Genomic DNA, 13,728 nt, shown 5'->3' on the forward strand with positions numbered 1-13,728 from the left:
CAATTGTAAATGCGCGAATATTTACATGAATAACACATACTGAGTTTTCATGTCTTAAGCTAATAAAATCGATGTTTATTTGGTCTATATTATACATACCAATACAACCGTTACTTGTTGTGTCAAATCCATTACGACAGAAGCAAGTCGCAGTTTTAGAACCATTCAGTTTACAACCATGGAAGTTCATTGCCGAACAGGATGTATGATTGAGTCCGTTTGTGTGTCCAGCACATGCATCCGAAGCTATACAACAAAATACTTTGCTGACAATTTTGGATATCAATTAAATGTTAAATACTACCGTTTAATGTTACATGAGGGAATATCGTCGACGTAATGAACACTTTTACGAAAGATGAAAACAATAATAGCCACATACGACCTTGATAATAGGCGGATTAAGATGGCGCGGAAACGGCTTGAGATTCAACCCCCCTTAGATATTACAAGTTTCGATTGTATAAATTATCCTTACTTAGTTGAATGAAAACTTGTTTTTTATGTATTTGTGAAGTTAAACAACCATACAGTTTTGAGTAAGTATATTTTCGGTAGTACGTGACTTTCAGTAATGACTCATTTCGTTTATATACCAACATCTCGGTATTTAAACATACAATACAAGGCGAGTTTGTTTTGCCATAGTTCATGCTATAATGGTTTATGCAAGGCGCTCCTCCTTCCTCCATCAACAACCCACATTTATTTACCCGAGCCTGATAAATACTACGTAATAAAGATCTGAGGTCATGTGCAAATTGTTTTTAATAACACATGTTAAAAAGTAACGTTGAGTTGTACCACGGTATAGTCATGATGCGAGATTAAAGCCGTATATCAACTTGTCACCGTACATAATTAAAGTGATATTATGGGCATTTTTCACTGTTGAATTTAGCTGAAAAGAATTAACAGGTCAACAGAGTTAATTAAAATGTGGTTACTTACCAATTATCTGCCACTCATCTTGCTACCAGTTGTTTATAAAAATATATACATTATATTCGATATTTTACGTGACTCACCCAGTCCTCTAAACCGAAATGATCCGTAAAATAAATTAGTGTCTTTGTGTCGTATGAACGACTCTGCACTAAAACTAGATTAAGATTCACATCGTAATCGAATCATTTCTGTCGTCAGTTGTCAAAACACAAGTACGGTTGATAATCAAATGCATTATTTTTCTCTTTCCAGGATATTGTTTTAGTATATTGATGCTGCATTAACAAATATAAGTGTATAAATATGAAGTGAATACACCAAAAATAAACAACGGTTGCGATAGACACCTATACACTGTAAGATGCCCATAATATCACTTTAAACATTCTAGTGTTTATTAAGAATATGTTTAAACAATCTGGTCATTAATGGAAATGCCAGTAAATGCATAGCACATGTATTGTCTGAAAATATATCCACCGAGCTGCGTTTGTGTTGTGTACTTTGAATTAACATCAACGCATATTATATAAACTGTTAGAAGAGTTGAAGTTTAAGTGTTAAGCAACTTTCAATTTAAGCCAGCTATGTTAAAATGCGTATGGTGTTTATTTTAGGCGAGTGATTTATTTTCTCTATTCCCCAGTATAAAACAAGAAACAATCCTTAAAAAATGATACATTCATAAACAAACATGGTGTACTCAATAATAATAGCCGTATACTTTTTATGAAAATGCGTAAAGCCCAAGATTTTAAAAATATTTAAATATAATATGCGATTTGAACTTTTAATACGTTCATTTAAATGAAAAGATGTTTTCTTTGAATACTCACATATGACACACATTCGACGGTCGTCCTGTAATGTGTATCCTACATAGCACTCGCAGTTATAGCTCCCCACCACGTTGACACACTCGTGCTCGCAGTCATGCTTTAAGTCACACTCGTTGATATCTGCAAAAAAAGACAGTAAATAAATAACTTACACATAATTTGCAGTACACAAAATAAACACAATACAAAAGGTATCAAACTTACCATCGCATTTGCCGCCAATGGCTACGTATCCTTGAGAACACGAGCAGCGGTATCCAGGAGACAAGTCAATGCACGTGCTGCGATCAGGATCACACGTGTTATTACCACCCTGAATACACTCGTCAATATCTGAAAAAAGATTAAAACTACTTAGGTATACTTATTGTGGAGATGGTTTTTGGTTTACGTGGTCGTTGCGTTTTTTAGATCATTGTTTACTAATTTAAAGTTTTGTTTTGCCAAGTTTGGGATAAAATGTATACACAAGCATAATAATAAAATACAATTAGATTGACCGTCTTAAATATCAGGATTGTTCACTTATGTTAAACGTCTGTGCATCTTGTTTATGTAAACATCTTGATAAATTGCAGATGACATATTACGCAGTGTCCATGTAATCAGAACTATCTTTTTAGCTCTGTTTATAAACATGATATCAGCGCATGGAATGTTCTTTTGACAAGGAAAACGACATTAATGAATGCCGATGACGAATAAACAATTCAATATACACGTACTTTCACAAGTTCCGTTTGTTTGTTTTCGGTAACCATCGGCACAATCACAAGTATACGAGCCGACCGTGTCCACACAGGTGTGCAGTGCTGTGCACGGGTTCCTCTCACATTCGTTCACGTTCATATTGCACTGGGTGCCGTACCAACCTTCTAGGCATACGCAGCCCTTAACCTTGTCACAGGACCGCGCGTGGAGGCATTCGCATGTGTTTGAGCAATTTGTGCCCCACGTGCCCTCCATGCAAGCTGGTTGTCAAGTTTAAAGGAATATTACACTTATATAGTAATGCGACGACACAAACAAAACATTATATTAAATACTTTTGTTACTTAATATAGATAACCTCTAGTATTATTTTCACTAAATTTGTCTAGAACATAGAACTGCGTGTATGTAGCATATACATCAGACGATTATCAAGATAAAGTGTCATCAATGCAATATTGAAAGTTATTAAATACGCTATTGTTTGCAATCTATAAAGCATGTTTTCTGTAATAGTAGAAAATAATTCATAAGCAAGATTAATAAAACACCTTCACATGATTTCTGGTCTGATGAAAGTTTAAATCCATCGTAACAAGAACAGGAGAACGACCCATCAAGGTTGCTGCATTTCTGGAAACATGGGTTGTTGTCACATTCATTTATATCTGAAATTGAGTCTCGCAAGTTTAATATTGACCGTTCATATTATATGACCATGCTAGCTTTCACTTCACATGTGACATTTATAGTTGAACGTCACATACCAATTATCTACATGTATTGTCAATTATAACTGTCTTAAATGATAAACTCTTCATGGTGGACAAAGCATTATTCAAAATTTCTTTACTCTTGGTTTAATATTGTGGAATACACAATCGTCTACAAACCACTAACCAACACACGTAATTAAATCCGACGCACGGGTGTAGCCTATGTTGCACACACATTTAATTCCAGCTTGCGATCCTTGGCAACCCTGCTGACATTGTTTTTCACGGCACAAATGCTCGAGGGCAGCTGAAAATATTCGCAAATACTCATGGACTTGGGTTTTGTAGTTGTGCAAAGTCAAAAGGAGTGCATTTGTTTTTATTTCGACGTCAAGAATCAATGCTGGAGTATCAAGTAAGCGAATTTAGGATTTATTAGAGAATTAAAACAAGTGTTTTAACTCACATGCAATATTAATTTGTAATAGGCGAAGTACCAACGGTTGTCAAATCAACAAGGTCAAATTATCAAATTCACAATCACAATCGAAACCAAAGTCCATTATGTCTTAAACCTAATATGCACATTTTATGTCTGTAGAGACCTTTCATTTTGTGCACGTTTTTCTCTGTAGACAAAATGAAATGTCTTGACTTGTTATACAATTTTACTACGAACTAATTGCTTGACATTGCTTAAAACCCATTCGATACACATGTTTTAAAACTATTAAGTTTAAATTCACCTGATCAGTTATGATATCCTATTTCAGTCACGTTGTTTTGTATTCTCGTATTTAAGTCATGTGCAATTTAGACCATCCTGTTTAAGTTATGTAATCATTCGTACCATACTGCTTACGTCATTTTAAACATATGCGTTGAGTAAAGTAAAGTCAACATTCGTACATTCCTGTTTGCACGTCCTGCCGTCTACCTGGAGGGTGTGGTTGGCCTGACACTCGCATCTGTAACTTCCGGGCAGGTTGATGCACTTCTGCTGACAGCCCGAGAAACCCGCGCTGCACTCGTCCACATCTGCAAAATCATACAAATCGTATGTCCGGTCCAGAATATTTGAGTATTTGCAGAATTGCATGAATGACATGTACCACTGATGGTATTTATATAACGCTTACATTAATTTTTATAGTGGTCCACACGTGCGGGTATGCATGTCCGTGGAGTTTTAAAACACACAAACCTTTATAAGATTACCTCTACTTTATGTAATGCTACACATATATATATATATCGTTCATATAATTCTAGATATGAAGAAACCCATTTAGGTTGCATGAAACCCTCGCATTCGTGTCTCTCCGTGAAGATGTTGGCGTCTCAAGGTAAAACCAATATAAATTTAAACACGAACGTTTTCAAATTGCAAACTGTTTCATCATCGGAGAATCATTACAGTATCAGAAAAGAAAACTACTTTCCAAAATGTACACCTTTCATTAACTATAACTTAAAATGAAAACCACAGCATTTGTTCATTTACCATTGTATTATACTCAGTTGTTCTGAACCCATTCGAAACATGTTTGTTCACCTACCATTACATATATTGTCCGCGGCATTGTACGCGTAGCCTGATCTGCAGGAGCACGCATACGACCCCTCGGTGTTCGTACAGATCTGAGTGCACGGACTGGGCGTCAGCTGGCATTCATCGATATCTGATAAGTCCGAATTTACATTCGTATACATTATTGGCATTTATCGTATACATACGCATCAGTCTGATATATTTATAAAGTGAATTTGTTCATGTATGGTTAATAAAATATATCCCGAGAAACGTGTCCGATTTATAAAAGTAAACCTTTGTTTACTATGATAATTAAAATTAAAGTAACTTAAGTAGTGTTAGCCTACCTAGACACCGCTTTGTTTCATTTAGTAGAATGTAGCCATGTGAACAACTGCACGTGTACCCAGTCGACTGGGATTGCTGCTGTTGAGGGGTCATATCGGTGCACTCAGAACCAATCGGACAGGGGTTTCCCTCGCATCCATTAATGTCCACATTGCAACCTGAACCTAATTAGAAGTAAAAAGACAGAGTTGTTCGTTTATCTAAAAACAGTTCAACACAACTTTATTGCACTATACAGCGAATATAGATCTCGAAATAAATTGTACGTGAAACGTTGACAATTAACAGTTTACCATAGTGCACATACAAAGCTGTATTCCACAATTACCTCCCCATCCTATATTGCACTTGCACGTGACTTCCCGTGCAACCTCGTGATCAAAGTTACAGACGCCATTCCCACTGCAGCCGGAGCATATCAGAACCGACAGGAACTGTACGGACGACTGCGACAGTGCGTCTCGGGCAAACACACTTGAGGAAGGAAATAGAAAGTTTTATTAATGTTACAATGTATTTCGTACCTAGATGATTTACTTAGAATTTATTCAACCATTAAGGGTAATGAGTAATAGATTTATTCTCGTTATTCTATAAAATATGTTCGTATTGAGTTTTGATAAAAAGGAAAAAGTTAAATGGTATCAATTTGCTACACAAAAAAGATATTAATCAATGTTTCATTCAAGAAAAGACTAAAGAGCTTTATGCTTGCTTTTCTTGTTATGCCGAAGAAGAAAAACAGGCAAGTATATAGAGTTCTTACCAACCGGTCTTCCAACAGCTATGCTATGAAAATTCATAACAAGCCATGTCTTAACAAACACAATCGGTGTAAACGTAAATAGTGTGATGCCAGTCTTGCGTTAAAAACATATATGATGGCTAAATAATCATTTATGTGAGTCGTAGACTCCATATTGTTAGTTTTTATTAGTATCGCCTGTTCTTGTGCTTTTGTCGAAAAAGTATAAACTTAAGATTGTAAAAAGTTATGTAAAGATTATTTCTCCCATGAAAGCAACCGTAATTGGTGGACAGTAAACCATTGATGCATGTTTGCATTACCTAAAAGAGAAAATTTGCGCAGCACTATTGGGCATTGCATTTCGTCCGCTGTCTTCATAAATTAAGGTAAACAGTGGTCTTAGTTATAGCAAAACAATAAAAAACACATCTAACTTACCTGATGTTAACTGGATCTGTATTCAAAGGGGTCCATGCATATGTGTCTGAGACATTCTGAAATCCAGTTTTATTCTGAATGGTTGGTCCAACCAAGTACATGGTGATGTGTTCACTGTCTGGATCGTGGGCTTCGTAGGTTATTACAACCGTTGTGTTTACCGTTGCACTCAAATACTTGAATGGGTTTACAAAATGAGCAGACGGTGAGGTATTTTCTGAAGAAAAACGACCAAACAGATCATGAGAGCATGTTCAATTTAATGCAGTTTGACATTTCTAGTATACAGTTACATTATCGACATTAATAGCATGTAAGCATTTCCATGTCAAATAATATACAACGCGCTGGGAAAACGGGGCTGAACTCGTGTGCCTAAAGTGTCGTCCGAGATTAACCTGTGCGAATGCAGGTTGACACTTAAGGATACGTAAAGGCACTCAGGCCAGGGTTCACAGAGCGCGATGCATACTTATTTATTTGAATGTTCATTTACAGTGTGTGAACTCACTTGTTTTCAGTGTTATAGCATCTGCTTCTTTTATTGCTGCATTCGTGTTTGCTGCCAGTTGTTCGTTTAAAGTAACTATGAAGTCGAACACACACGGGATGTTGGACTGCCCTGCCCCACACAGTTTCTCCGCAGCAGATTAAATTAAATTTTGCTACTTCATCCAAGAATATTGTTGAAAAATTATTGTCTTCAAAATCATTACTTTGTTTCCCAGAGCGATATTTAAAAATACTGGACTGCTGCGTTATTCGCCCTGCAAGAAAACACCAGTGATGAATTTACATGATATTTTTCTTTATCCGAATTCATGAATAGTTTTTCAAATCAATTTAAATTTAACACATCGCGTGTTATACTTTTACTATCATAATATTTACAAAATGACCACTAAATAAGTGTATTTGATTGCACAACCATTATTATCCTGGTACATGTAAAATTAACAATACAGTTAACAATTCTATCATTTCTTACACTGTTCAGCATAGTGATATATCATTCGATCAGTCATGTTGTTACTCAGCACTGTGCCGTTCGGTAGCTGAAAGTCGTTCGTTGGGTCACCGTCGTTGTTGCCATAGAGACCGGCCGACTGGTACATACTCGAGTGGTACTTCCGTGGAATTGTCATCGACATATTAAGGAATCCCAATGTCAGGTGTACGTTTACTGTTATTCCTGGGAAAACGATCGAATAGAACAAAATAATGAAACATACGACGAAACATTACAAGATTGATCGAGTTTAATATTTTAATGAAAGATATAGTTTGGTGATCATGCTTAATCTAAAACATATACAACAATATTCGTGGACACATGAAAATTATCTCCTACATGATGAAATCCACGGATAAATGACCAAGAAAAGTGTAAATAGATTGTTCAACACATTAACTTAACAAGTTTTAAAATGTTTGCTGGAAAAAAAAAACATCCCAGTTTCGTCAAACCGAATTGTCCATCAAAGTTAATGTTTGAATGTAGTTTACTCACCATTCTTAAATACGATGATCATGCTTGTGTTGCTATTCTTCAGAATTGCTACATAAGTGAACGTGAGCATTGAAGAACTTGATAGAAAGTGTAGACTGCTGTCTACAGCGCCTTTGAAGGTGTTGCTGTAGATAATGAAACCTGGCACAAAATTGGTATGTATCTTAGCGATATGCTTTCTACTGTGCCACTAGATTACAGCATATTGTATACAAAATGTTACATTAAAATAAGTACTAAATAAATATTGACCAACAAGCAATTATGCAATCCATATAAAACATTAGATGATAAATAATAAATCATATATTTAAACAAAAATCATTCACGCATACCATCTTTCTTTAAGTTTCTTTCCACGTGAAAATATCCGCCATGAACTTTATCTTCCCCCGCAAATGCGGTGAAAACTGCTGCCTGTAGTCGAGATGAGTTGTTGGTGGTAGACATGACAGCTTCAGTTCGACCTTAAGACAATGGCAAAAATCATTCGTGTGTATTTTGCACACATTTGATTGTATACATGTTTGTATTATGAACACTGAGTAACTCTTAATACAGAACACTTGGTGTTGTTGTGTTGTGTTTTTATTTTGATTTTTTGTTGTTGTTTTTTCGGGGTGGGGTGAGGGGGGGAGGGGTATACTGATAACTATTTCTTAGTAAAGTAAAAATATAAATATTTCACAAGCGCTTGCGCGAATTTCAATGATAAAACTTTCCTGAAAAAGGAAGTTCGCGGTATTTCCCCCGAATGATTTTTGTATTTATATATATATATTTCTAATTATTATTTTGTTCATATTAGTAAATTTTAAATTAGTAAATGGACAAAAGATCATTTATTTGCGCACATTTTACTTTATACATGTGTGTATAATGACCACTGAGTAACTCTTAATATAGAACATTGGTGTTGTTGTGCTGCTGTTGTTTTTGTTGTTGCTGTGTTTTAGTGGGTTTTTTTCGAGGGGGGGGGGATAATACTGATAACTATTTTCTTAGTAAAGTGAAAATATAAATATTTCACAAGCGCTTGCGCAAATTTATATGTTAAAACTTTCCTGAAAAAAGGAAGTTCGCGATAATTCCCCGAATGATTTATATATATATATATATATATATATATATATATATATATATATATATATATATATATAATATATATATATATATATATATATATATATATATATATATATATATATATATATATCATTTGTTCACACATTTGTATTACGAACACTGGGTCACTCTTAATATAGGACATTTCGTGTTTTGTTTGTTTTTTGTTGTTTTTTTTTTTTGGGGGGGGGGGGTATACTAAAAACTATTTCTTAGTAAAGTGAAAATATAAGTATTTCACAAGCGATTGTGCGAATTTAAGTCTTCAAACTTTCCTGAAAAAAGTTATATTTTGCAGTCATAAAGATTTTAACGCGAGATATTGTTGAAATATCAAACATCTTTTAGAAAAAAAAAACACCACACTAAAGTTACATCATTCTTAATTGGAGAGCAAAGGATAATAAGTTCAATAATAATTACCTAAATGACAGTAGTACTATTCTACAAAATATACAATAATATATTGAATAGGATCTTATAAATGCATAATTTTCTGAAATGTTATACCTTGTAATTGGAAGACAACTTTCGAAGTATTGTCTAAGATCCGGAACAGTGTGTATTCCCCGATTCCATTGAAAGTGTAATTCCTTTGGTCAAAAGTTTTGATATGAGGATCCCCGTAGCAGAAACCTGTGGCAGAAATAAGAGATATCCTTAGATATTATTTTATTTTCATTGTTTTGTTAGCTATAATTTTATAAATACGAATACATTAAGATGTAAACACTCAGCGCAGATATCGCACCAGTAGTTGAAGGTTCGTAGGCGCTGCAGTCATCAGTAGGGCGCTGGGCGGCAAACAGCGAGCACAAGTCCGACTTCACACAACAGAGGCTTAAACAGGTTTAAAGAATGTATCATGCAATTAAAAATTAATATGCAATTGCTCAAATGACAACAAATCAGTGCTTAAACACAACACTTAGATTACTGTGTACAGAAAGATGGAAGCGCATTGTGGCCGTTTTGAGTGCCCTTACGGTTCAAAGGTCAATCGTATTGAGATGTTGCGGTGTTGAAGTACACAATTACGCAATTGGTTTTAACAGTCATACTAGACCTCCGTCTGCTCGACACTCCGTCCCTCCGATACTTCGTATATGTGCAAAATCTCAGAAATAAAGATCCGAATTTTATTTATTTATTATCACATCAATCATTATAGAGTTCACAAGCGCATATTTTCTGACCGTTCAGAAAAGTATCGCTCTTAGGTAACAAACAAGACATTCTCAAAAGACACTTGCTTGACGCGGTACTATTTAAATCGTGTCTTTTTACCGATAATCAAAGGTTAAGCTTTTGCTCAATATCGTGCAGAAACAAAATGGTCCACGACATACCAACCGACTGAGTGCCCGACACACAAGTCTTAAAGTGTCACAGCTATATTCAACCACATATGTGTATGGAAGGGTTAATATTTTAGTAAATGCGTGCTGCTTAATGGCTTTAATAAGTTGGTATCTTGCGTTAGTTTTCTGCTACATTCCAACGCTTTTTTTTTTGCATTTTCTTTACGGACGAGTCGTCGTTCATGCTTCTTAATGATAATTAATAGCCTCTTCTGGGTCAACATTTCTTTTGCGTGTAACTGACAATCGCTTTCAACCTTTTTTGATTAATTTTTGCAATATTGATTTTTTAGTCTTCTTCTTTTTACATTATGTACTTGTCTTATTATGATTGTTTCCTATTCATGCGAAACTCAAATTTAAATTTATGTAATGTTTCAGCCTTTGTGCACATTTGGCATTAAAAAAAATTAGTTCTTAATGCATTTACATCCCGAAAGATAACAATTCCTATGAAACGCTTTAACTTAAACCTGTTCAAAAAGATGTAGAATCAAACGTTGTATGTATAAAAGACCTTCATATATTGACAAGGCCCGCTTTTATCCGATGGGCGCAGAAGGTACGTTCCAAACCCAGCTGGCCATATTATTTAATAACAAACTAGTAGATTTTTTAAATATGTAGAGCCTTTTCAATCACCAGCATTGATAGTACAAATTCAAATCAATTAATCATAATTCAGAGTAATGCACAACCCACCCCGAATCAAATCAAATCAAACCCCCTTGGAGAGGCATTCATGGACAAGGCTGAAAGATATGTCTCTACAAATAGTGCGAAAACCGATAAAACTGATGCATTCGACATATCATTATCATTTTTCATAAATCTAAGAAAAAAATACCTGCCTGAGGTCAACAAAATATCCATTTTGAATTCAATTTTGCCTTGCCTTGAAAATAATCCACATGCATTGTGACTGACAGGCAAACTAACATCATTTGAATAACGTAATACAAATATTAATGTCGTATTTAATATACTTTATGTTTGTCATGCCTTTCAGAATGATTAGTGCTAATTGATTCTTTGTTGTAAATATTCTAAATGTGAATGCATATACCATATTTGCGAGTGTTTTTAACACACAAAATAGCCACGAGGACCTCGTGAAAATCCGCTAACGCCAAATGCAAGTTAAAAAAAAACAAGCAGTAAGAAGAGAAGCACAAAGACGTTCGTTAGTTGCATATTGTTGGTAACGAAGACCACAATGCAAAGGGCATTTATCGTATATCAACATTTAATTGAAATATGTAGTTGTCATGAAGCAATATGCAATTGCCATGTAGAAGATCGCACGGACTGGCCTAAATTTCTTCCATACTTACGGGGCGGAATTTTAATAACCAAAAGTAGCAAAATTGTGTGTTAAAAGATACAAGTCCTACCTATATGGCTCATAATCGAACTTCTGATACTGAACTGAGGATCTGATTGGATTGTACAGCGCCATAAATCCACCACCAGGTAGACGTGTGATCAAACTCCCTTTTGAAGGTCCGTCTTCCTCATAGCAACACAGCTGGATAACAAGAAATTAATCAGATTTCAAAGGTCTTTACTAGCCGCATAATCGATACAAATTTTCTATGGATACTATTTAGGAACTATTTTATTGCACGTCAATTAAACAACGTTTTAGGCATTCAGAAAAATATATTGGGCTGAAATATTCAGTAAAATATTATACACTAATGTAATTACCGGTACATTTTAACAAATATTACTTTACACTTGAATATTACTTAATTGTGGACAGACTTTTTACAGGAATTTAAGATTAAGAAATTTAACGCGGTATTACCCTATTGCCAAACACACCATCCGTTGGAAACAAAGTGGCATAGCACAGTTCTGCACCAACACCTGTCTTCACAAATCTTTTATCAAATGAGACGCGATCAATGTCACAAGGACAATGGGGCGTCTCCATGTTGATGCGAGCGATTTCTGGCTGCAGTGTGGCGTTTTGGGATTCCTCAGTATACCATTTGTAGCATGAATTGCGTGTGTTACTATATGTTGCAGGACAATAGTCAGTGTTAAACGTCCACACGCCAGCCGTACCTGGTTGAAGAAGAAAGGAAATTGTCAAAAAAAAACATGTATAAATATATACAAATTTTTATACTGCATATCAATTAAAATATCCACTATGTACACATGAAAACTGCGAGACGGAAAACGCAGATACATCGTACCAAAATTCGATCCGTAAAATGCCTGTTGATAAATGACACTTTTCCTGGATGCGATGTGTTGGTAGTAACTATTGCTTTGCACGCATTGCCATGCCATGGTGGCCGAACGTCTGCCAAGATTAGTGTTGATCCACGTGCTATTTCCGTAAGCAAACACCGCGTGAGTGTGCACTGCGTCAGTTACCAGCAATAACTGGATTGTTAATGTCTGCAAACATACGTCAAGTCGAACTAAAGAAAAGCTGACCAATTGTTTCGTACTTTGGAAAGTTTAATTACAAAGGGTTTATTCAAACAACTTCTGTTTTTCTTCATTTAAATAAAGAATACACCTCCAATAATTATCATTGTGTTAATACAACAATTTAAGAATTGTAATACATGACAGGAACATACGATACAACCGAAAAGTACTTGCCTCAGAAATCGAGTCTAGCGGCAGCATTTTTTCCCAAGTAACTATAACAGCCTGTACAGGGTGAAAATTACTGAATCCATAAACGTAGGTGTCGAGGTAGTTTTTTATGCTTGTCATACTTGATGACCACCTCGTCTCATTTGATGTGTACGAATAGTAAGAATGTACCCAGATGTTGCTGTTTGCACCCATCCTCATATCCGTCCATAATGGAGCTATTATGGTTGTGGGCAGATTTTGAATGGGAATGTTGGGTGCTCGGGGAGGCACAGCAAGCCAGAGGGAGCCCAGCATCACAAACCCGTTGACAGACACCTGTTACACATCAGGATATTTCTTTTTAAATAATAAGTTACATTAATATGACAACACTAATTAGGGCATTGACCATATTTGCATTATTCTTTGAACTGTATCTGTTCATGTTATGTTATGCTCAACGGTTAACGTTCGATTTGCATTTAACTTTATAAGTTACATAAAATAATAACGTTTAAATGTATACATTGTATTCTAAAATGCATTTTATCATACATAAACTTTTCTGAACCAGGAACATTCACACGCAAATCCAATTGGTGTTTCGATTGGCCCATATATTGCGTCGTGTCCCGTCATTCCGTTGATGTCAGCGATTGCATCAATGAGCGAGTCACCGTTTTGAAAGCCGAACGCATGAAGGTGATCTACAAGATCATGAAAAGGAAATGCTTCCGCCTTCATAAAATCTCAACAATTACCTCAATGATGCCAGGCTTAAAGTACCTCAGTTTATGCCCACTTATTGAAGATACGGGTTGTATTTGTAAGTATGACGTTTATTTA

At 35.4% G+C, this 13,728-nt stretch overlaps 1 protein-coding gene across 1 annotated transcript in view; it reads right to left on the reverse strand.

The window, feature by feature from the left end:
* Positions 1 to 13,728, reverse strand: part of LOC127866906 (uncharacterized) — a 43,711-nt gene that overhangs the window by 11,669 nt on the left and 18,314 nt on the right. Inside the window, 23 exon segments of the mRNA XM_052407761.1 lie at positions 100 to 246; positions 1,785 to 1,907; positions 1,992 to 2,120; positions 2,513 to 2,758; positions 3,050 to 3,166; positions 3,399 to 3,521; positions 4,124 to 4,252; positions 4,774 to 4,896; positions 5,096 to 5,260; positions 5,425 to 5,570; positions 6,283 to 6,499; positions 6,794 to 6,893; positions 6,895 to 7,049; positions 7,271 to 7,474; positions 7,793 to 7,933; positions 8,128 to 8,259; positions 9,428 to 9,553; positions 9,669 to 9,757; positions 11,673 to 11,806; positions 12,089 to 12,351; positions 12,486 to 12,693; positions 12,904 to 13,218; positions 13,438 to 13,589. Coding sequence (XP_052263721.1) covers positions 100 to 246; positions 1,785 to 1,907; positions 1,992 to 2,120; positions 2,513 to 2,758; positions 3,050 to 3,166; positions 3,399 to 3,521; positions 4,124 to 4,252; positions 4,774 to 4,896; positions 5,096 to 5,260; positions 5,425 to 5,570; positions 6,283 to 6,499; positions 6,794 to 6,893; positions 6,895 to 7,049; positions 7,271 to 7,474; positions 7,793 to 7,933; positions 8,128 to 8,259; positions 9,428 to 9,553; positions 9,669 to 9,757; positions 11,673 to 11,806; positions 12,089 to 12,351; positions 12,486 to 12,693; positions 12,904 to 13,218; positions 13,438 to 13,589 — 3,684 coding nt within the window.

This window comes from Dreissena polymorpha, chromosome 2 (assembly GCF_020536995.1).
Source record: "Dreissena polymorpha isolate Duluth1 chromosome 2, UMN_Dpol_1.0, whole genome shotgun sequence".
Lineage (NCBI taxonomy): Eukaryota > Metazoa > Mollusca > Bivalvia > Myida > Dreissenidae > Dreissena > Dreissena polymorpha.